Source organism: Lutra lutra, chromosome 17 (genome assembly GCF_902655055.1).
Source record: "Lutra lutra chromosome 17, mLutLut1.2, whole genome shotgun sequence".
NCBI lineage: Eukaryota > Metazoa > Chordata > Mammalia > Carnivora > Mustelidae > Lutra > Lutra lutra.
In genome coordinates this window covers 58,026,757-58,051,289 of record NC_062294.1, presented here as the reverse complement: position 1 = coordinate 58,051,289, position 24,533 = coordinate 58,026,757, and the positions used below count along the sequence as shown (strand labels likewise).

The window sequence follows — 24,533 nt, the reverse complement described above, 5'->3', positions numbered from 1 at the left end:
GCTGAAGGGAGGAAAGCTGGGCGAGGACGGGGCGGCAGACCCGATTGCATTTTGCAGGCGGCGCGAAGACGCACGCAGGGTCAGAGGCAGTGCGGGCCGGAGCTAGGCGGGGACGTCCGCGCCCATCCCTCTCCGCGCGAGCAAACGCCGAGCGCACCCCGCTCGAGAACTGGCCGGGCCAGCCGGCAGCGCACGCGACAAGGACACGTCTTGGGAGTTCCCGCGTCCCGCTCCCCGACCCGCGCCACCCTCCGGGAGGACAGCCACGGGCGCTGCGCGGAGACGCGAGACCCGCATCACCAAGCCCACTAGGCCCACTTCTCAGATCAAGCCACCGAGACTCCAGAGCGAGGAAGGGTCGCGTCCGGGTCCCCAGAGGTCACGACACCCACGCGTGAGCGGCCCCTGTGCGCGGGCACCGCCCGACGGTTCCTCAGACACTCCAATTCCATCATCGCCCCGTTCAGATGGGCAAACTGAGGCACGGAGTGTGTGCACCCCGCCCAGGGTCTCGGAGCCACTGAGGGCAGCGGCGCTTCACAGGTCACTTCACAAAGGGGAAACCGAGGCCCACCGAGGACGAGCGGGTTCCGGCCCGAACTTCCCTCGGCGGGGGCGAGGGGGTCAACGGGGGGTCGCCCCGAGGAGGGGCGCGGCTCGGAATCCACGACCTGCTCAGACCGGCCTCTCCCCGCCGCGGGGAGCCACGACGTCACACGGGGGGTGGGGCTGTGACCGGGAAACCCGGGCGTGGAACCGCGGGTCGCACTCACCTCCCGAGCCGACCTTCGGAGCCCACACTTCCGGGAACGGGGCCGGGAGCAGCTCGCCGGCGCGGACTCGGCGTCCCTCCACCAGCGCGGCCTGCGACAGCGCCCGGGGGACCGCGGCCCACGCAGCCCTGGACTGCACGGCCGGCGAGCACGCGCGGGGCCCACTCAGTGCGCATGTGCGCCCCTACCTTGTCGTTCAAAGCCGGCGTGCGGCGTCTCTGCCAATCGGAAGCCTCCTTCCAGCCTGGCCCCGCCTTATTCGCCAGGCGTCCGGCGTCCTGCTGTCTCCAGGGCAACCGTCAGACCGCCTGTCTAGGCAGTGGGCGCATGCGCGGGGGGAGGAAGGGGGTGGGGCGGGCCCGTGGGAGGAGCCAGAGGGTGAAGGCGGAGTTAGGACCCGCAACTTGGCCCAGAAGCAGCCTGGGAAGTCCATCCCCGTCTTTTCCACTTGGAGGAAACTCATCAAAGTGCACCTGAAGCTCATCAAAGAAGCACCTGAGCTCATCAAAGTGCACCTGAAGAATTGGATATTTTCTTTTTTTTTTTTTAAAGGTTTTATTTATTTACTTGACAGAGAGAGAGATCACAAGTAGATGGAGAGGCAGGCAGAGAGAGAGAGAGAGAGGGAAGCAGGCTCCCCGCTGAGCAGAGAGCCCGACGCGGGACTCGATCCCAGGACCCTGAGATCATGACCCGAGCCGAAGGCAGCGGCCTAACCCACTGAGCCACCCAGGCGCCCAGAATTGGATATTTTCATTGTAAATTTTATTCGGCGATAATTTTACGTTTAGACAGAGGTTGCAGGTAGAAGGTGCCCACATGGCCCTGTCCCCCAGCTTCCCCTGCGTTAACCTCTCAGGACTGCAGCACGTTTGTGCAAGCCTCTCGTATCTGAGCAAGGCTATAAACTGAGCCCCAGCCCATTCCCATGGTCCCAGTCTGCCCTCCGGGGTCCTTTTCTACTCCGGGAGCCCCGTGGCGTGGAGTTCCCAGGTCTCCCCAGCTTCCTCTGATCCGCAGCCCTTTTCTCAGACTTTCCTTGTTTGCCGTGGCCTTGACAGTCCTGAAGAGTCCTAGCCAGGTGTCCTGCAAAACGTCCTCCAGTGCTTGCTCCAGACCACTTAGCTTACAACTGGGAACCGACTCTTTAACTTTAACTGAACATTTAACTTTGCTAGTTGAGTCAATGATTGCACAAACTTTAAGTGTGTTTAGAACAATCTGGATATGTGCATCCACTTTTTCAGCTAAATTTCATGAAATCTAATTACACATCAGTGACATTTGGTGAAAAACGAGCATTCAAGCTGAGCTGTGCTGTAAGTGAAAAATGCATACCGGATTTCAAAGGCTTACTACAAAAAGAAGGATATTTATTTGACAGACAGAGATCACAAGTAGGCAGAAAGGCAGGCAGAGAGAGAGGGGGGGGGGGGAAGCAGGCTCCCTGCTGAGCAGAATCTGATGTGGGACTGATCCCAGGATCCCAGGATCATGACCTGAGCCGAAGGCAGAAGCTTTAACCCACTGAGCCACCCAGGTGCCCCCAAAAAGAAGGATATAAGCCAAAGCATTAATAATGGTTTTATCTGTTAAGTATTAAAATGATATTTTGTATATATTGAGTTAAATCATATATACTACTGATTCACATTGATTTCACCTGTTTGTTTTTACACTTTTCTGGCTTTTTTGAGATACAGTTGATGGATAACATTGTATAGTTTTAGGGGGCACAACATGATTGTTTGATATATGTATATATTGTATATATCCATAATAAGATTAATTACCATCTCCATCATCTCATAAAATTACCTCTTTGTGTGTGTGTGTGTGTGTGTGTGTGTGTGTGTGTGTGTGTTCAGGACCTTTACGATCTACTCTCTTAGCAACCTCGAAGTCTATAATACAGTATTGGTCTAATGTCATACATTATGCTTCCAAAACTTAACTCATCTATAATTGGAAGTGTGAACCTTTTGACCAGCATCATTTTACTTTTTAATGTGCCCCCTAGAAAGTTTTAAGTCCCCGTGGCTCGTGTGAGATTTTGATTGGACCCTGCTGCCCTAGGTAACAATATAACTCACCCTTACTGAGAACAATGTCAGCCCTTGTGTTTGACAAATACTGTTTCACTTAAGCCTGAAAATAACCCTGCGAGGAAGGTTCCGTAGAACCTTTCGTAAGCAGACCCCACTGCTGGGTGACTCCTGGGGCAACTGATGTTCGCGTCCCCTCTCTCAGACACGGGTGGGTGTTCCGGGCGGCAGGAAGCCCAAGGCGAGCAAACTGCTTTCTAAAATGCCTGAAGGGGGCGCCTGGCCCGCTCAGTCAGTGCAGCAAGTGACTCTTGATCTCAGGGTTGTGAGTTTGAGCCCCAGGCTGAGTGCAGAGATTACTTAAAATAAAATAAAATCTTTAAAGAAAAAAAAACCCAAATGGGGCACCCGGGTGGCTCAGTCGGTTAAGTGTCCAGCTCTTGATACCGGCTCAGGTCATGATCTCCGAGTCATGAACCTGAGCCCCAATTGGGATCCACACTGGGTGTGGGGCCTCCTTGAGTCTCTTCCTCTCCCTCTGCCCCTCCCCCTGCTTGTGCTTGCTCATTCTCTCTCTTTCTCTCTCAAAAACAAAACAAAAATGTGTTAAATTCAAATCGGCAAGGTAGCTGCAGGAACAGACCTTTTTCTCTTGTTCTCTAGAAGATTTCTACCTTCCAATTGCTCTGTAGGAGTGCTTGTGCTTCTGCTCCTGCTTGAAGGGACAAATTGAAAACTGTAGGTCCACAGACCCACACTAAACACTAAACAAAACCTTGGTTCTCTTAGACCAAATGAGCGTACATCTGTGCGTCTTAAAGTGTTTTTAGTTGCCTATTTTTTAAGAGATTTTATTTATTTATTTTACAGAGATTTATTTACAGAGCACAAGCAGGGGGAGCAGCAGAGGGAGAGAGAGAACCAGGCTCCCCACTGAGCAGGGAACTTGATGCGGGATTCGGGGCTCGATCCCAGGACCCTGAGCCGAAGGCAGACACCTAACCAAATGAGCCACCCAGGCACCTCTTCAACTGCCTATTGTAATGAACTTTTTAAAAATAGATTTTATTTATTTAGTTGACAGAGACAGACAGAGATCACAAGTAGACAGAGAGGCAGGCGGGGGGGGGGGGGTGGGAAGCAGACTCCCCACTGAGCAGGGAGCCTGATGCAGGGCTTGATCCCAGGACCCTGAGATCATGACCTGAGCTGAAGGCAGAGGCTTAACCCACTGAGCCACCCAGGGGCCCCTTTAATGAACTTCTTGCTGAACCAACCAATGACCGCTTCTGATCATGATGATGGGAGGGCTTCTACTCTTCAATACCCCCATCTTACAGATGACAAAATGAGGCATTGATAGACAATAACTTCCCCAAAGTTGCAATCCAGTAAGGGCCGGGAGCTGGAATTTACACTCAAGAAACCTGTCTGCTACAAACCATAAGAGACTCTTAATCTCACGAGGGTTGCGGCAGGTAGGGGGTAGGGAGAGGGTGTTTGGGTGATGGACACTGGGGAGAGTATGTGCTATGGTGAGTGCTGTGAAATGTGTAAACCTGATGATTCACAGACCTGCACCCCTGGGGCAAATAATACATTATATGTTAATTTCAAAAATTAAAAAACAAAAGAAACCTGTCTCCTTGTTAGAGCCCAAGCTCTGAGCCAGGACCACGAGGACACGATCCAATGCAATAGGGCAATGAAGTCCACAGGCTGGAGAGCTGGGAACAGCTTAATCTTGGGCTCACTCCACCTTCAGATCCCTATTTCCTCAGTATTTGTACAAAAATAAATAAATAAATAAAAATACTTTGTGATGAGTCAAACCTGGTCAAACCCCGGCACCTTGACCTTGGACTAATCATCCTTCTGGGCTGTATTTTCTTCACCTCAGAAGCAGGCAGCCTAGCGGAAGCTCCTTGAAGATTGTCACCGGAACTGGCATATATGATTCTGGGCACCTTTGGCCCCCCGTGAATGGAAGAACTGAGCCTTCAGCTGCTTCAGCTAGTGTAGGTTTAATCAGAGAAACAGTGGGGGAGGTTGAGCAAGGTCAGGGAGAGCAATCGTGGGGAGACCCCTGATGCTCACTCACCCTGGGCCTGTTGGGACCCTCAGGGACACCTTCCCGCAGTGCCTCTGGGCAGACAGGTGTCACCCTCAGAGGACCCCAGTTCTTCACCCTCCAAACTGGCCTTCTGGGGCCGACAGGCTTCTCAGGAGGCAAGACTACAGCGCAGATGAAGGAAATAGGGTCGAGCTGAGACGGAGCAGGGTTGCTAGAAAGAGCAGCAGGGGTCGGTCCTGAGGGAGGGGGACAGAGAGCAGAGAAAGGTAGGTGTGCCTACCAGTTGGAACTCAGGGCCCTAAGTCTGGGGGCGGGGGGGCTCCTTCCGTCACTCCCAGCAGGTGCCTCCTCCTCCCAGGGGTTCTTGCCCTCAGTGGGAACGGGCCGCCCCTCCAGTTCCATATTTCACCTCACAGCTAGGCCTTCCACTCCCCTGCTTGGGGAAGTTACCCTTCCCATGGTGAGCTCGGTGACCACAGGGACCTCCCCTGCGGCAGCCCCTGGGTCCCCCCACCCCTTCCATCCCTGGACCTTCGGTGCTCCTGGCCCCTCTGACCACCCACCCCTCCATGCATCAGACCACAACATCCCATACTCTCTGTCACCCCACCCCCCACACCCCGGCCCCTCTGACCCCCAGACCCCCTGCGGCCCCCAGCTTCACTGTACCCCCAGCCGGGCACACAGGAACCTGGAGGGAGTATGTGAGGTTTGCCCTGTGTACTGGGGCCCCCAGGATTGATCAGGTGGACTTCTTCCTCTCAGGGGTCTCACAGTGTAGTGTAGGGGTCCACAGGCAACAGCCTCAGGGTGACTCCAGCCTCCCCCACTCTTTATAGTTTTTTTAAAATTGAGGTAAAATCCGCATCACATAAATTTCACTATTTAACTTGTAACGAATCAAGGATCCGTCCTGGAGTGGCTCCTTAGTACACTGAACGGAATTCCCAGGTGGCCCAGCCCTTCCACTGCTCAGCATGTACCCGAAAGAAGGGAAAACAAGGGTTCGAACAAAAAGGTGCACACAGATGTTCGAGGCACCGCTATCCACCATAGTCAGAAGGTGACAACAACCCAAAGGTCCTTCAGCTGTCGGACAGATAAACAAAATGTGGTCTAGCTGTCGGACGAAACGCGACTCTGCCGTAAGAAAGGGACGACCTTGAAGATGACCTTGAAAACAGGCTCCTCGGCGAATGAAGCCTGACACAAAGGTGTCCAGACCAAGCTCTCCCACAGGGACGCCGGGAGTTGACCAGCGTTTGGGGAAATGCTCCGTAGCTGGACGGTGGTGAAGCCTGCCCCGCGCCGTGGGAGTGTGACTGTTGGTGAACACAACTCCGAGATTCTCCCATGGGCGTTTCGTAGCTCACCTGGGGTTCCCTTCTCAACCTTGAGGCAATGGGGCCAAGCCCCCCGCCCCAGTTGTGGACAAAATGCCCTTCCCGGCCATAACATACCTGATGTCCTCTTCCGTGTTGCAGTAGTGACAGTAACACTTGGGAGGTTGACGAGAAAGTGAACCAGAAACAGGAAGACACAGTTGGTCAGGGTGAGGCAGGTCAGGTTCCTCCCCTCCCTGGTCCTCTACTCCTTCCTTCCTTTTTTTCCTGTCCTCCTCTTTGCTCTCTCTGTGACATCCTTGGGGCTCCCTGCTCCATCAGGCTCACCTCCCACATTCTCGCCCATCTCCTAAGGGGGTGGGCATCAGCCTCTAACGGGGAGGTTTCGCAGCCTCCTCACTGCTGACATCCGGACCAGATCCTTGTCGTGGGGGCGGCTGTCCTGCGCCATGTAGGATGTCTAAGACCACCCACTAAATGCCATGGCTCCCCCTCCCCAGGCAGGACCACCAACAGTGTCTCCAGATGCTGCTGCATCCTCTGGGTGGCAAGGTTATCCCCACTGCCAACTGGAGAACCACCCAAACCCAACCCAGCTCGTTGGTCCCATTTCCCTCCCCCCACCCAGCCAAGCCTCGTAGATCTGCTCCGAGGTCCTCCTCGTGTCCACTCCCATCACCACGCATCCTGCCCGGACAGCCGGGCTGTCTCCTCGCAGTCTCTCTGCTTCCCCTCTTGCCCTGATGCCACGTCACTGTCCGCACGCAGCAGCCACAGTGACCCTTCCGTACTTGGACTCAGATCTCGCAGACGTCTCTCCACCGGACTTGGAATAAAAGCTTCCTTCTTGGGATGGTCTGGGAGGCCCCTTTGGGATCTGGACCCCCTCTGCCCCTCTCAACTCCCGCACGTCTTCCCTTGGTCCCTCAAGGCACGTTTTGGCCCCAGGGTCCTTGCCTGGCATGTTCTCTTGGCTCGCAACAGCCGTCCCTGCAGTTCTCAAGGCAGGCGGCTTCTCGGATCCCCTGGCCTTCTCTGGCAAAGGCGCCCACTGCCCTACAGGCTGTGAGAGGTTCCCTGGATTTCTTCCTTTCCTGGGGCTCCTGGCTCGTTTCCTGTCTGTCCTGCCCCTACCATGTGAGCTCTGCGGGTCCAGGGACCTCGTGGGGCCGTGTAGTCCCCAGCGTCCAGCGAGGGACCTGCTGCGTATATAAACACTTGGACACGTGATGAGCTGAACGACTGCTGGGCCGTGGTCTTCCAAGTCCTGACCCACGCTCTGCCCCCTTACCTCTGTTTAATGCTTAGGAAATGGCTGGGTCCCTAAGAACCTACCTTCCATGGAGAGAGACAGAGGCAGAGGCAGAGAGAAGGTGTGGACGGTAGTGTTTCATAGGATCATCTGGGGCCATGTCAGTACAGAAGGGGGTGGTTTCTATTCAAGCTTGAGGATGGAGGCTGGGGTGGAGGGGGGCCGTGGAGAGAGGCAGGGAGGGAGTGCGGGGAGGGGGGAGGAAGGAAGGGGTAAGGGAGGGCGGGAAGGAGGGCTGGTTCTATTCCCAGAGGCGCTTCTCTCCTACCCCTTCTCTTGCTTGGCATCTCCTTCACGCCCTCCCTCTTGCTCCGCTCTCCCCTTCTGCCTCGCCCTCCCCACTCCCTTCAGTAACGGGCTCCTTCTTACCCAGTCTCCTTTGTTGTAGGACACGAACAAGAAGGTGACCATCATGTAGGCGCATTTTAGAATGTTCCATCTGGATCGCTTGGCTGGCGGCTTCTTGGGGGCGGTGGTGGTCAGGGGGAGCTTCTCTGGGAGGACCCGGAGGGAATGAAGCCGGCTGAAGGCTTGCCCTTCCCGCCTGGAAATCCCTGCCCTTCCCGAACTCCACACCACGTCTCCACCTGCCTGCCCCTCCAAGGGACATTTGGGTCTCCTGCTGCCGGTTCCCCCTCCCTCCGCTCGGCCCCAAGGCGCCCGCCTCACCCGCTGTCCTCCTCCTCCTTGAAGCCCTCAGCCACAAGGGTGCCAGGAGGATCTTTCTAACTTGGACCTAACCTGGTGTGCCAATGTCCCTTCCCCTCCAGCAGGCTTTCCTGCTCTTCTCACTCTAAGCATTTTAGCAGAGTGTAACATACAGAAAACCTCCGATTTTTTCGACTGTGTACGCAGTAACGTCTCCCTAAGAGCCATCTGACCCCGGGAGAGTGTCTTTGTCTGTTTTTGTGGGAAGTTTGATTACAGACTCGGTTTCTTTGACAAAGCATTATTCAGATAGTCCAGCCTTCTTTTGTTTCACTTTTGGTCCTCGGCGTTTTCTTAGGATTTTGTCCATTTTATCTACACTTGCCATCTTACTAGCATAAGGTCTTTCAAGCTATCCTCTTTATTATTCTTTTAATACCTGCAGGATCCCTCCCTCCTGATTTGGTGATTGTTTCTCCTGTTTTTATCTGTTTCTCATCAGCAATACTAGAGAACTACATTTTTATCAGACTTTTCCAAAGGACCAGCTGTTAGCACTGTTGATTACTGGTGTACATTTTCTTCGTTGGCTTTTTATCACTTCCTTTATTCTGCTTGGGTTTAATCTCATTCTCTTCTTCGAACTTCTTTAAAATAGGTACTCAGATCATTGGTTTTCTGCGTTTCCACCTTCCTTCCCTCCTTTCTCTTAATGTACACATTTATGATTATAAATTTCTCTCTGAGCAAAGCTTTGTCGGGGCGCCTGGGTGGCTCCGTCGCTTAAGCGTCTGACTTCGGCTCAGGTCATGATCTCAGGGTCCTGGAATCGAGCCCCATGTCCAGCCCCTCATCACACTGGGTCCTGTGCTCAGTGGGGAGTCTGCTTGTCCCTCTCCCTCTTCCCCTCCCCCACTCATGCTCATGTGCTCTCAGATATAAATAAATAAAATCTTTTTGGGGAAAAAAAAAAAGCTTTGGGGCACCTGGGTGGCTCAGTTGTCCGACTCAATTTTGTCTCAGGTCATGATCTCAGGGTCCTGGGATCGAGCCCCACATCAGGCTGCCTGCTGAGCAGGGAGCCTGCTTCCCCCTCTCTCGGCCTGCCTCTCTGCCATCTTGTGCTCTCTCTTTCTCTGTCAAATAAATAAAATCTTTAAAAAAGAATAATAAACAATAAATGATTTCAATCTGAAGTTGACTGAGGCTTGTTTTGTGAACAAACGTGCAGCCAATTTCAGTAAGGAAAGTGATCCCACGTTCACTGAAAAGGCTGTGCATTCCCCTGGGGTTGGGTTCAGCATTCTTTCCACGTCAGTCATGTCATGTTTGCTCGTCGCTCTCTAGACGCTCCGTAGGCAGTTTTACCGACCTGTCCTGTCACCTGTTGCGAGAGGTGTCCAAGTCGCCCACTACGTCATGGATGCCTCTATTTCTTCTTGTCGTTTGCCCTGCTTTTCCTTTTATGCAAAAACCCGCTCCTGTGTGAGAACAGATTGAGAACTGGCGTCTTTTCCTGGTGGATTAATCTCTTTCTCGATCTCAGCGTCCCACTTTGTCCCTCAGAGCACTTTTTGACTCTGAACCAGCAGTGTCTGGTGTCAGAATCGTATGCTGGCTTCCTTTCACTTCAGAGACTTATGTCTTATGGTAGGAGTCTCCTTACTTTCCTTTCAAATTCTCTGTCTCTCTCTTACAGATTTTTTGTGGGAGGGAGAAGTTAAAAACATTCTCTTTGTCTGTGGTTTTAACCTACTTTGTGTCAAGGTTCCTAGAAGTAGTTTCCTTTATAATCATTCCTCTTGGAGCTCTCAGAACTTTTTTTTTAAGATTTTTTTTTTAAAGTAATCTCTACCCCCAACGTGGGACTCGAACGCACGACCCCAAGATCAAGAGTTACATGAGTTTCCAACTGAGCCCTACCAGACGCCCCTCTCAGAACTTTTGGAAATCTGTTGCTTGATGGTTATTTTTTTACCAAAATGCAAAATTCTTAGCCATTAACCCTTGACATATCACTTCAGTTTCATTTTCTCTCACTTCAGCTTCTTAAATTCTCACTTCGCCTATGTCACAGCTTTCACTGGGTCTAAGTCTTGTGTGAGTCTTTGTGTATTTTGTACTCGTTTATCCACCGTGGTTCACTTTGAGTAAGTCCCCTTGACCCGTTCTCTAGGTCCCTGATCGTGCTCTTGGCTGTTACGACCAACCCCTGAATTCGTCATTTCAGTTACATACTTTCAGTTCTGGAATTGCCATTTGACTATTTTTTTTTTTTAATAAACTATAACTCTCTGGTGAAATTCTTCATCTAATTTGTGAACTTAATAAGAGCAAGCTTTTTTTTAAGTGCTTCTGGCCATTATCTGGACCACCCGGAACCTCACTTTTCTTGCCCGGCGTCTTCTTTCCCAGTTTTCGGCCACGCAGCCCTGACATTGGGGACTGACATGTCACTTCCAGGGGGAACAGGAATGGGTCCCACGCCTACCTCAGTGTGCTGGGTCTCCTTGGCACCCGTGAGCGGCACGAAGGAGCAGGGTGGCCCGAGGGCTCTGGCTGCCCTCCGCACCGACACCTTCACGGGCACAGACGTCCAGCCCGTGCTTACCTGGAGGCTTCTCTTCTAGCAGCTTCCTCGGAAACGGGAAACGGGAGGAAGGAACTCCCTGTCCTGGGGCAGGAAAAGGTGCAAATGCACGACTTACCTCCTTCCTTGCAACCACTTGTTTCTTCTAAAAGTGAACAAAGAGGGGAAAGAGGAGAAGAGAAAATCATCAAGGGAGCATGAAAGGGAGAGAAGCAGTGCCTCTGGGTGCAGCGGATGGGGAGGGGAGGGGATGCTGTGGCCTCCTCAAGGCCGGTGGTCCCCAGGCACTCGCCTGCCTCTTGGCCTTGGCCCATTCTGTTCCCTGTGCCTGGAACACCCTTGGCATGGCCGGCAGCAAGGCAGTCGACCCGGCTCCCTGCTGAACTGTCACTTGCCCTCAGCTCCCGCTAGAAACCTGTCAACCTCTCCCACACTGTCTTTCCTTCTCCCTCTCTCCTCCGTGTCCACAGGACTCACCCACCTCCAGCAGACACCTCACCTACTTCCTTTACTTATATTGTTCAAATGCAAGCTCACGCAGGCACCGATTTCTGCTCGTTTGGTTCCCTACTCTTTCCCGGCTCCTAGAGCCGGACTTGGCCCAGAGGAGCTAGTCTTCATCAGCATTTGCTGGAGGAACGACTAAAACGTTGAACCACTCATGATGGGAGCCACAAAGGTGAGAGGGGGAGTGCGAGGTTCGGTGATCTCTAAATTTCTCTTCCAACGCTGAGAAGAGGAGCGAAGAGCTCTGTGTTTCTGTGCAAGGGGGTGAAGGCAAACAGAAGGGCCAAACGGCTCGGGCACTACTCACCGTTCAACACCTGGAGGCTGAGCAAACCTACGGAAGACAGCGCCAGCTGAGCACCGCGAGAAGTGGCATGAACAGTGCCCTTGGGTCCCCAATCCAACAAGCTCAATACAAGCTCCCTCTCCTCCAGGAAGCCCTGCTGGATTCCAGGCACCTCCCTCGGGACACGGATCCCTACTGCCTTATAACCATCATCTCCCCCAACAGACTACGAGTTCGCACAGACGTGCGAGCGTGTGGGGTTCATCTTTGGGGTTCCCACCACTCTGCAGGGTCCTGGCACATATCCTGGCACATGCCAGACAAGCTTCCCACCGAAACCCCCCCACCGTGTGCTCGGAGTGCGATTCTTTTTTTTTTTTTTTTTTTTAAGATTTTATTTATTTATTTGACAGACAGAGATCACAAGTAGGCAGAGAGGCAGGCAGAGAGAGAGGAAGGGAAGCAGGCTCCCTGCTGAGCAGAGAGCCCGACGCGGGACTCGATCCCAGGACCCTGAGATCATGACCTGAGCCGAAGGCAGCGGCTTAACCCACTGAGCCACCCGGGCGCCCCTCGGAGTGCGATTCTTACCTAGGATCTCTGGTGTTGCCCATGCAGAGGAAACGGTATCCGGGAGGCAAGTCATGGGGGCGGACAAAGTCCAGAGTGTTGAGTCCAAGAGTCATGAGAGACGAGGCCGTAAGGAGGAAACATCACCATCACCAGATCAGAAGGTAGGGGTACTGGGAGCCCATGAGATCAGAGCCCGGGGTGGGGGGTGTGGTGATCAGTTAGGACTTGGCAGTGAACAGGGGAGACCATCCAAAGCCTCATTGTCTGGGTGGGGGGAAGCAAACGGCTAAAGACATCTGCACTGGATTGGGGTTAAGCTGGGAAGGCAGCCACCAGCCCTCCCCTTATAGTTAGTGTCCCTGTGTTGTAAGTCCCTCGCAGACTTTGGACGAAAAATGATGACTTTGCGAAGAAAGACCTTGTGGGGGAGGACAGAGCTTGATACCTGAAAGGTGCCGCCTCCAGGGCCCTGCATTTGGGAAATTCTTACTGGATTTTCATTACTATCCTCACCATCCTCACCATATCATCGCCATATCCCCGAGGTGAGGAGGGAGGTTGGTCCCATAGGACACCCCACCTTTTTGAATGTCAAAGTAGGACAGCTATTTTTTTCAAGTCCCTGGATTTTAAAGAAATTTCCCTAGAGATGATCCGTGGCTAGGAATGGACCCCTTAGCAGAGACAAGAAAGGGAACAAAGCTGGGGGAGAGGGACAACATGAAATCAGAATCTTACTTTTCAGTACTGCTGAGATGCAGGCAGCAAGAAGGCAAACACCCAGTAGGGGTCGTTGGGCACCGAGAGAAACAGAAAGGAGGGGACTGAGGTGTTAATGGCTCCTTCTTAGCTCACCCCACCCTGATGGCTCCCAAAGAGACCCTCCCCTAGGAGGGAAAGGAGGGGATCCCCTAGATTTCATGGGACGCTCTGGGGGCCAGTGCGGGTTGGTTCTACTACATATGTCCCCTTTGGAGACACATCTGTCCAGGTGACCAGAAACTGCAGGTACCCGAGGAGATGGGGGGGGATTCACCCCCCAGAGATTAGAAAGATTATCAGCAAAGGATCCCCTTGATCCATTTTACCTCATTTCTCTGCTGAGGGTCAGGAAAGAGTAGGCTGTACCTCTTACATGTAACTCAATACATCCTTGAATTTTGGGGCAGTGGTTCTCGGGTTTTGAGAATCTGATAAAGTCTGGGGACCTCATATGCATATGTGCTCACATACCCGGTCATACCTGCAGCCTCGGACCCACCTGAGTCCCAGGCACCCAATCCCGATGATCCCCACAGCCTCGAGGGGCAGGTGGACCCTACAGCTCATCCTGAGCCTCCCGCAAAGGTGGGGGCAGTGGGTGTAGACTGAGACCCCCCCAGCAGAGGGTCTCTCAACCTGGGCCCTAAATCGAAGAGAGCAACTCAAAGACCGCCTTCTCTTTCTGTTTTCTATACTTCATAGCACCCAAACACACCCCAATGACCCCTAAAAAAAGAAAAATAACTCACTTTTCACTGTAGGGTGCAGCAAAACCAGAAGTCAGGAAGTCAATATGGAAAAGAGCGGGCAAGAGAGTAAGACCACATTAACAGCACCCCAAGGACACGCCATTATTCCTTCATTAAATAACCTTAAAATCACTTTCAACTTTTTATTGTGTACTAATTAGGAGCTCACAAAATATTGCAAAAATAGTACACACAGGGGTCCTCTGTGATGGCCGTCCAGCTTCTCCCAGTGGCAGCATCTTATGTAACCAGAGGACATTGTCAAAACCAGTAAATTGATGTGAGCACTATGCCAGTACTCAGAGAGTAGAATGGGCTCAGATCACCAGTTTCCTTGTGCACTCTTTTTATAAAAACATCTTTGTTTTATTGAATCCTCATCTATCTCATAGCCATAGGGAAGCCATCTTAAAATAACACGGACATCATCACCTTGGTTTATGAGTGAAAGAAGGGAGACCCACACGGTCACCAAGGGCATTTAGAAGAGCCACATGGTGACCCAACATAGGGGGGTACCAGGGATTCACCATCTCTCCACCTGAAGGGGAGAGTAGAGGTGGGACTTGGGACTGAAGATTAAGGGGAACGCACCACTTCTTTATCTGTCCACTTGACCCCCCCAAAATCATGATGGGCCCCACCAAACAATCCGCTTATGGAGTTGACGTTGGTGGGTCCATTTGAGTAGACTAGCCTGTTCAAGGATCACCCCCTGGGAAGCTTGTTACAAACAAGGAGCCTGAAGCTCTGCCCCAGATGTCCTGATTCTTCAGGTAGTTTGAGATGGGATCCTAATTTTGAATGAAGACCCTGAAAGGCATTGCTCAAGCTCAAAGATCAACAAACATCTTCTTTTTTAAAACTAGGCTCCACACCTACTGTGGAGCCCATCACAGGGCTTGAACTCATGACCCTGAGATCAAGAGCCAGACATTTAACCGGCTGAGCCCCCTCAGGTGCCCCAACAAACATCTTCTTTCCATAAAGGGCTAGATAGTAGCTATTTTAGGCTTTGCGGGTCAGCAGTCATAGTGGTGACTATACGAGTGTCCTGACAGCAAGAACACAGCCATAGAGGATGCATAAATGGATGTGCGTGATTTGGTGTCAATAAAACTTTATTAAAAAAAAAAAAACAGGAAGTGGGCCAGGCTCTAGTTGGCCAACTCCTGCTCTAGCTCAGTGGTTCTCCAACCATCTGAATCACCTCTTGAAACAACAGGTTCCTCTATCCCTCCCATTGCTATTCTCATGCAAAACTGTGGGTGGAACTCAGAAAATCACATTTTGTTCTGTTCTGTTTTGTTTTGTTTTGTTTTTTCAACAAACAAATTTCTGATGATCAGCGTTTCGGGGAGCCATGTCTTCTGACTTGAGCTCCCTACGGCTCATGGTGCTGTTGTGAGAATTCACTCATGTCACAGAGACAGACACTCCCCCATTATTTCTCTTTGACTCCTCCCAATTAACAAAGAGAGCAGGCATTAGCCATTGTAGGGGATGTTCTTTTCCTTCCAGAAACACTTGTGCAGCCCAGCTGTGTCCCAGACCTTTCTCTAGGCCATAGATTTAAAAGACGGACAAACCCTGGCCTCAGAGGAGGAGGAGAGAAGCTCCCTTTCCCACACCATCTCCCCCTGAGTGGTTCACCACCTGGTGGCTGCACGCAACGGCTGAGCATCTCCAATGGAGTCTGTTTCTACCGACTGTGCTCCTGGCCCCAGGCCAATGTCTAAAGGCCAGGGTCTGGACCAACCCTTTACCACGTATTTTAAGGAATTTCAAGGCCCAGAGAGGGTTACAAGAATGTAATCTCAAGGACACGGTACTCACTTTCTTCTTCTGTCCTGTCTGGAGGGGAGAACGCAGGCAGCCAGGTCCCGACGGAGGCACAGGGTAGAAAAAGAAATGGGCATTAAGACTGGGAGCCTAGATGCCGGCAGGCACGTGTCCCTGACCAGTCAGAAGAGAGCCGAAGCAAAGGAGCCCTGGAGATGAGGCCAATGAAGGCTTGGACTCCATCATGCAGTCAGTCTCTCTCCCACAGATCTGGATGGAGCTTCTACGGTGTTCAAGGCGCAAGGACACATGGACAGCAAAGCGGACAAGGTCCTAGAGCTCAGGGAGTCAAGTCAGAGAAGCAGTGACAAGGGCCATCTATGGAGCGCTAGCCGGGGACCGTGTCTGGGTGAACCTGCGGGGTGCAGTGGGAACCTGTAGGGGGTGTGGTTGCTGACCTTGTGGTGGCACCAGGGAAGGCATCTTGGAGGCACTGTCCCTGTGTCTGAGACCTGAAACACGAGTAGGGTTAATCGCGGGAGGACTTTGGAAGCAGAGACAGCAAAGCAACCCAGGCAGGGGGAACATCGAGGTGCTGGGTAGGAGGGAGCCTGGGCCTTTGGAAGAATTTTGACGGCCCAAGAGTGTGGGGAGCTAGATGACACAGAGCCCTGCAGGTGAGCTGAAGGCCCTCAGACTCCATCCTAACAACAGGGACGCGGCATTGCAAGATTTGGACCTTGTCCAGGTCCCAGCTCTACCCCCACTGGCTTTCTGACCCGCAGCAACGTGCCCCACCTCTCCACGCCTGTGTCCTTGTCATAAAAATGGAATTCTAACAGGATGACCAGCCATTCTAGCTTGCCTGGGACCAAAGGGGAGACATTCCCGGAGAGAGAGTCCCTCCTTGGGACTCGTTACTTGCAGACATGAGCAGATTTCTCCCGGGACCCGGCGGCGGGGCGTCCTCCCCTGCTGATGAACCTGCTCTCTCCAAGCAGCAGGGCCAGTGAGAGGGGTCTGGAGTCCGGAACCCACGGAGTGTGGGCTGGGCGGCGTTGGCAGCTCTGCCAGCTCCCCGGCACTGAGTGGTTTGTATATTTTGTCTCAATGTCATAGGCACTAGCCCTGGTTTGTGGGAAGAACACAGACTTGTCCCTGGTCACTCGGCAGGTAGGGAGTGGAGTGGGTTGGAGCTCCAGCCACATCTGCTTCTGGAAGGCCAGCTCTCACCCCCTCTTCTGGGCATCTGGGGCCATAGACATCCCCTGGGAAGTGGGGTGTGAGCCCTTGGTGATGGCCGAAGCGGTCTCGGGGCGGAGAGCAGCCTGGGGGTGGAGTGGGGAGCCGTTCCCCTCACCATTCCCCGGAAGATGATGCTGGCTTGTCTCTTACCCGCCTCCAAAGCTCTTTCTACCAAAGTAGGGAGAACAGGCTTCCAATGAAGTCTCGATAGAGACCAGCATCGTGTTAGAGTTCGCTAACATTTTATTTTCATTATATGTATTTTTTCACAGTGTCTGCTTATAATGAACGATGCTGGCTTTCCACTTTCTCATGGGGTGTCTTGTTTCCTTTTCGAGTTTTTCTCTGTAGGTAAAAGAACTGAGTCCGTTTAAAGAAAAATATAAGTGGTCCTAGGGCCGGTGCCTGAATGTGGGAGGAACTCCCACCGTGTCTGTCTCCCTGTTTGTACAAAATGAGGACCCAGGTTTTCCAGCCATCCCAGCATCGAAAATCAAGAAGTTAGAGAATTCCCTGTGCATTCTTGTTGGCCGTTGGTGGGAGCGTGAATGCATTCAGCCTCTGTCCCCATTTTAGATGCCTGTGCCCCGGACCCAGCTGGTTCCCTTCCCTGCTAGGAGTTTCTCTCACACATAAGACAATGCAAACACGGGAAAAGCAAGAAAATCGAAGGAGAGCAAGCATGTTGTAGCATAAACATGAACCGAAGCAGAGAGGAAATGAAGATAAGAGGGAAACGAAAGTTCTGTGACCAGGAGACTCATTAAATTACACCAGAGTGAGTGGAATACAGTTCAGGTGTTTGAGAGAAAAAGGCAAGTTCTGCTGAAAGGCACAACAGTTTGAACTCAGAAAGCTGAGGGTGACCATATGTATGTATGATTGTTTCTGGCAAGAACACACCAGAGACCCGACGGACCCGGGAAGGGATGAGGAGAAGATTTCTGTCATTGATTTTATGTCCTCTCGACTTCTCCCACGTGCATCTACTAGATTTATAATGTCAAAAATCTACAGCCTAATAACTATAGCATAGAGTCCCAGCTCTGCCACGCAGGAATGAAAATTTCCATCACCTTAAAATTCAAAGAAACACAATGGGACAGGATGCTGTCAGAATGGTTCTTCCCAATAAATGAATAAATAAAACACGTATTTAAACAAATAAGTAAATGACTCCATCTGTAAGTCTGCATAACCTTGTAGACAAGAGAAGGGGAACACCAGAAAGGGTACGGGTTTCCCACTTACCATCCGTTGACAACCTGGTCATCATACCTGAGGAAGAAGATACACCCCACAGTAAGCAAATATGAACAAAGAAATAGTCCTAATAAATGGATTTCCCCAGCTCAACAGATTGAACAACTTCCCTTCCTTGGGAAGTATGGCTACGGTGTCTCAGGCACGATCTAGGGTTTCCCTCAACATCCCCACCGCCCCCTTTCCCCATCATCACTGGCAGGCATCCCTTGTCACTAATATCATCTCTGTTTATTCTTCTCTGTTCTCTGCCAGTGTCTGAGTTCTTAAAGGGGGAGCATGTCTGATCCCTCTGGTCCAGGAATGAGGAGATGCTCAGAAATTCGTGCTCCAAGTCCCCCACCAAAGCTCACAGTCCAAAGCCATCACGAGCATGGAAGGGACTTACTTAGGATTCCTGAAGCCGCCATCCAGAAGAGTCAGCATGTGGTGGTCAAGGTCACAGATGTGGTACAGAATGGCAGAGTCATGGAAGGAGCCCCAGGTAGAAAACCAAACATAAAATGAGATGGTGGGGGTCAGGAACAGGCTGGGGAGTAGAGTCTACAATGGGTGGTGCTGGGTAGGTAGGGGCTGTGACCCAGAACCCTGGGGGAGGCTGGAGTCTTTGCATTTGACGTTGGAAGGAGCCAAAGTGAGCTGGGGAATGGTCATGGATCACCGCTCCGCCATGCTAGGACTCAGATTTAGCTCCTTGGCCTGATGGCTTTCCCTCAGCCATATGGAAACTATGAAAATGTGCTCAATTTCTGGGCAGCTGGGTTTGATTGATTGGCTAGGGGGAGGGGAGAGAGGAAGGGGGGTGGTATTTTGTTTTCCTCAAGATACTCTAGTACTCGATTTTGTACTTTTCTAGAGTAGAAGCTAGGCTGTAGACAGCCAGGAGAAGAAAGACCCACTGAAGTGCAGCAGAAATTACCCCTGTCGGACACGCACAGCCAAACCAAGGGGAGGCAGGTGGGCCAAGAGTCTCACCTTTCAGCACTGTTGGTGGGCAACCCCCAGGAAGGAGAAGACCAATGGCAGCCAGCGGGAGTCGTTTTCCCAATAAAGTTTCAGAAAGAATATGAAATCAATCAAGTCATGCTTCATACCTCCTTGTACCCCATAGGTCCCCAGATAGAATAAGGAACCAGATTGAAAGCTGGCACCCGTCCTAAGAGCCCTGGACCCCTTTGGAGATGCATTTATCCCAAAGTCAAAGAACCCCAAGGATACCAGTTATCGGAGGCAGACTACTCCCCCTCCACCAGGGTTTTGGGAGGGCTGCAGAAGAGGGCTCTTTCTCTGTAACAACCAGTTGTCATCTCCACTTCTCAGCAGAGACCAAGAAGGTTAATACTCAGAAAAAAAGGGAGCTTCTCCACTCTACACCATGTTTTTCTCGACTAAAACCCACCAAATGAATATGTGCAGTCTATTCTAATCCAGCTATACTTTTTAGAGCAGAAGGTCACAGATCCTACTGAAAGTCTGATCAAAGCTGTAAAGTCCACGTTCCCAGGAAACCACACCAATTCTCAATCCTCTGTCTGTCTGTTGCACACTCAGTTTTACACGTGATTGCAAAGGCTTGTTGACCTCCCTGAAGCCCACCTATTTGCCCCCTGGGATCTGCGGATTCTGGGTTTGGAGCCTGAGTCAGGACTGAGAGCCTCTCCCGGAATCTGTTGTGGGTGATCTTGGTGGTCAACACTTTTGCCTATTCCTTGCACCTCTTCTTGGGTTGAAAGTCTCCCTAGTTAGGTAGGGGGAAAGTGGTAGGACTTACTTACATTTTACTGGAAGGGCAACAGAACCAGGAGTCAGTGGGTTGACGTGGAAAATAAAAGTAAAGGAGAGAGTAGGATTAATGCTAACATTATCCATCTCAGTTAATGTCTTTATGCCTTCAAGGAGCATTTGTGTCTTTACTGCCTACCGGTCTTCCCTGCCCCCAAGACAAAGCCTGTGTGCCAGACCCAAGTCCCACCTTTCCCCAGCATTCCCTGAGGGGTCTTGACATCGGAAGGAATCTGAGAGGAGCTAGCTATGGGGGTTACATATGGGAGCTAGCTTGGGGGTTACACAGTTCTTACTTTTTTCTTCAATGGCGACTGGAAGCAAAAGTGTTAGCCATCCAGATTCCAACAGGAGCAGGAAGTAAGGAGAGAATTCAGCATTAGATCACTGTGTTGCTCAAGGAGACTGATGACCCACCCACCGTGCATGTCGATAATCTACTCAGGTCCACCTGTCACCCATCCATCATTCACCCAACCGACATTCATTTGGCACACACTCTGGCCACCGCCGTATGCCGGAAGCTGAGGATGCCATGACTCAGACTCAGCCCCTGCTCTGTACACATTTACGAGACTAGTTGGGAAGAGAGATGCTGGCACAGAGCTAACAAGACATCTCCAGCCCTGGTCTCATGAATGGAACCGGTAACCAATGAATGTCCTGAACTTCCTCCAGGCTCTTCAAACATAGCGTGTCCCTAAGAGACTTTGTGGTCGTCACCCGCCCACCCACCAAAAAGTAACGTTATTTTTCGTTAATAAAATAAACACCCATGCATTCACAGTGATATAGATGAATACTTGAATAAATAAATGGAACACATTCCTCACAGAAGAATTCCAATGAAGGAACAAGAGAAATAGAGAATCACCACGGAGTGATACGACGACGGTGATCGTCTTTGCAGGCAAGACCCACCAGTGGGCGCCATAGCTGGTCGGCGAACGTTTAGGGAGAAAGGGTATTTGCACGGTCTCCAGCTGTCTCTTTCAGGACACTCATTAGTTACAAGGCGAAACAGTTCCTGGACCGTGGAGAACCCTAGCAGACACACCACAACCAAACGGTCCAGCTTAATATCTCAAGTAAAGAGACACATCGACACACCCCTTCCGTGCCCTGCCTGCCCCAAACGTGCCCCAAACAACATAATCGTGAGACAACCTCACACAAGTTCAGACTGAGAGACATTCTTCAGAATATCTGACCAGGGCTCTTCTTTGAAAGTGTCAAGGTCGTGAAAGGTTGGCCAACTCAGCCATGAGTTGTAAGGACTAAGGCAAGAGTGAGGAGATGGGATGACTCGGGGCAGTGTGGGATCCTGGATAGGATCCTCAGATAGAAAAGGGACATCTGTGGGGAAACTAGTAAAACTGGAACAGGTTCTGTAATTTAGGTGGTAGTTTTGTAATGGTGTCAAGGTCCTGGTTATCGTCACTGTGCTGTGACTGGGTGAGATGGTAACGTGAAGGGAGGTGGGGAGGAGGGTATTTGGGAAGTCTAGTTTTGTGACTTTTCTGTATGTCTCAAATGACTTCAAGGAAAAGTTAAAAAAAAATCAATTGCTCTGCAGAACTGTCCCATCTCAGTTAAGGGCAACCCAATCATCCAGCTGCAAAAGATAGGAAATGAAATGAAATGAAAAATAAAATTATAGGTGTCTTTCTCCACTTCTGTCTTTCCCTAATCCTGGTTCCTGCCCAATGTATTCTTCATTAGGACCAAGATTGATCATATAAACACACATACACACACACACTCCCCTCCATGACACTCCCTTTCTGACAGCCTTGTAATAGCCACGTCTTAATCTGACCCACAAGAGCCCCGTGTGCAGGTTTCTGCCTCCTCTCCATTCTTACTTGTGACATCCTCACCCATCTTGTCCCTCTCCCCATCCACCGTGCTCCAGACACACAGGCTGCTCTCAGATCTATGAAGGAACCCAGTGGCTTCCTGCCCCAGGGCCTTTGTGCATACCCCCCCTCCCGGACTGTCTCCCTAACTCCGGCTGGCCAGCTCGTACCCACCATTGGCATTTCCCCTCAAACGTCATTTATCCAGAGAGCCCTTCTCTCGATGTCCACGCTGGGAAGTGCTTATTTGTGTAACATGAGAATTCTCAGAGGATGGGACTGTGTCTGTTCTTTTCACCCACTGCATTCCCAGCATCGCGCACAGGGAACAAGCCGGAAACTCAATGCATGTCTGTGCAGCAAATGAGGCGATAGGAACTCAGCTTTGTGATGAGACCCAAGTGCTCTTTCCAACAGGTGGTGTCCTTACATGGTAAAGATCTGGGGTCTCACTAGAGCTCCGTGACCATAGGAATGTCCACTCCCAGGCACTATACAAACATAACCACATCAGTGACACACAGAAGGCCGACGGACTCGAGATGCTCATGATGCCCTTTGGCCCAACGAGGATGGTCAGGCTTACTCAAGCAGCGTCTCCCCGCCAAAGGCACCAAGAGCCTTAGGCACAAGGCTGATTGATTGTGACAAAACCAGATTCAGATGCCAGTCTGTCTCCAAGGCAGGGCTCCGGCAGGGCTACTGGCTTACAGGGCTCACCCACCCTCCCATCTCCTACGGGGAACCGGGAAAAGAGGGTGTCTACACCTGACGCCAGCAGGAGTCTGGTCGGACTGCCGGAGACCGTCTGGAGCCAGCCCTGCCCCTGCCCACTGCAAGCAGAAAGGCAGAAGAGATGGGGAGTGGGAGCAGACGTCACCTTCACGGGGAATGCAGGCTCCGGCCAGTCCCAGGAAAAGCAGAATCAGCAGGGGTGTCCGCAGAAACAGCTCACACCTGCGCATGGTGGGGCAGGATGTGGGGACGTTCTCCTTCCAAGACAAACAGGACTCTGGTCACCCGCTGCCCTCCCAGACTCCCAGGGCCAAGCTCCCTTCCCACGCACGCCCTTTCCCGCCCAGGAGGCTGGCAGGTACCCAGCCCCGGGCCCCTGCAGCCCGCTGCTGAGGCGGGAGCTGCCTTTCCTACCCGCCTTGCTTATTTATCTTAAAGAAACATTGTAGATAAAGTGCCCAGCGCGAAGCTTGCCATCCTGCTTGTCTCCTGTTACTCCAAGGCCCTTGAGCTGAGTCATTTTTAAACAGTTGGTCGGGGAAGACGAAAGAATACTATCCCATGGCAAGTGGAATTCTAGCTTCCGCAAAGAACATTTTATTGGAACACAGCCCGTTCCTCCGTGTCCTGCACGAGGGCTTTTCTGCTCCAACGGCGGAGCGGAACAGCTGTGACCCAGACCTTCTCACCCACAAAGCCAAAAACAGCCACGATCGGACTCTTGACGGAGAAGTGTGCCGACCCCGTCCTAGGCAAGTTGTAAGTTTCCAAAAACAACACCACAAGCAAACAAGAACACCTGTCCTACTTCTGCCCAGAGATAAAAATTATTTTCACATTCTTGTGCATTTCCGTGTGCCTAACACCCACTGGCCATGTGCCCTGAACAAGTTACTCAACCACTTTGTGTCTCAGCTTCCCCGACTATAAAATGGGGATATTGCTATTCTCAACCTCATCGGTGTTGAGATTAGTTGTGCATATATCTCTAAAACACACAGAATGGTGCGATCGTCTCTGTGTGTGTATCAAGAATACAATATATGGACAAATCATGATTGCACATACATTTCATACACGATATACGTGATATGCATGCATACCTTTTTTTTCTTTAAAGATTATTTATTTATTTATTTATTTGACAGAGATCACAAGTAGGCAGAGAGGCAGGCGGGGGGGGGGGGGGGGGAGGCAGGCTCCCTACTGAGCAGAGAGCCTGATGTAGGGCTTGATCCCAGGACCCCGGGATCATGACCTGAGCCGAAGGCAGAGGCTTAACCCACTGAGCCACCCAGGCACCCCGCATGTGTACCTTTTAAAAAATATTTATTTCAGAGAGAGAGTGAGAGCAGGGGGAGGGGCAGAGGGAGAGGGAGAGAGAGAATCCCAAGAGGGAATCCCAAGAGGTGAGCATGGAGCCCAAAGGAGGTTCGATCCCATGACCCTGAGACCATGACCTAAGCTGAAACCAGGAACCAGACACTCAACCAACTGAGCCCCCCGGGCGCCCCCATGCATGCATATCTCAAAAAGTGATCATTTGGGCACCTGGGTGGCTCAGTGGGTTAAGCCACTGCCTTCGGCTTAGGTCATGATCTCAGGGTCCTGGGATCCAGCCCCACATCGGGCTCTCTGCTCAGTAGGGAACCTGCCTCCCCCTCTCTCTCTCTGCCTGCCTCTCTGCCTACTTGTGATCTCTCTGTCAAATAAATAAATAAAATCTTAGAAAAAAAGAAGTGATCATTTCCTGCATAAAATATTCAAAATGCTTTATTCTTCATGCACAGTGTGCACTGAGCATTTCTCCAAGGCTTCAAACATTCATTAACTGTAAAGTTTTATGAGCAAAACTTTGAAATTTTTCATCATAAAAATAAAGCATATTTATTTATAAGTTTACTTATAAGTAAATGAGGCAGAGGGGATTTTCAGTATTACCCTGCAATGGTGGGTGTATGACAGGCATTTATTAAAATCCACAGAAATGCACAACAGGGAGTAAACTCTAATGTAACCATAAACTCCAGTGAATAATAAAGTATCAACATTCATTCATCAGTTGTAACAAATGTACCACACTAGTTTAAGATGTTAATTATAGAGGACACTCTTGGTGTCCAAGATCAAGGTGACAGCAGTTGGGGGAGGGGCCCCCTTTGCCTGCAGGCAGCTGCCTTCTTGTGTCCTCACCTGACAGGGAGC

At 51.4% G+C, this 24,533-nt stretch overlaps 2 protein-coding genes across 5 annotated transcripts in view; both read right to left on the bottom strand.

Moving 5' to 3' along the window:
* Nucleotides 1-939, bottom strand: part of ZNF667 (zinc finger protein 667) — a 47,454-nt gene extending 46,515 nt beyond the window's left edge. For 2 of the 4 annotated variants that reach the window (XM_047711650.1, XM_047711651.1), the window contains exon 1: nucleotides 774-939. The gene's annotated coding sequence lies outside the window, so the exon portion shown is untranslated. The remainder of the gene's footprint in view (nucleotides 1-773) is intronic. The other 2 variants (XM_047711653.1, XM_047711663.1) reach the window with 1 other exon arrangement.
* A 4,123-nt stretch (nucleotides 940-5,062) lies between these two features.
* On the bottom strand, nucleotides 5,063-20,162 carry EDDM13 (epididymal protein 13). Its single transcript, XM_047709793.1, has 6 exons — nucleotides 20,156-20,162; nucleotides 11,600-11,626; nucleotides 10,904-10,930; nucleotides 7,917-8,041; nucleotides 6,353-6,390; nucleotides 5,063-5,128 (listed from the first exon to the last, which is right to left on the bottom strand). Exons 1-6 carry the CDS (start codon nucleotides 20,160-20,162, stop codon nucleotides 5,104-5,106), a joined length of 249 nt encoding a protein of 82 aa, XP_047565749.1. The 3' UTR covers nucleotides 5,063-5,103.
* Between the last annotated feature and the right edge of the window lie 4,371 nt (nucleotides 20,163-24,533).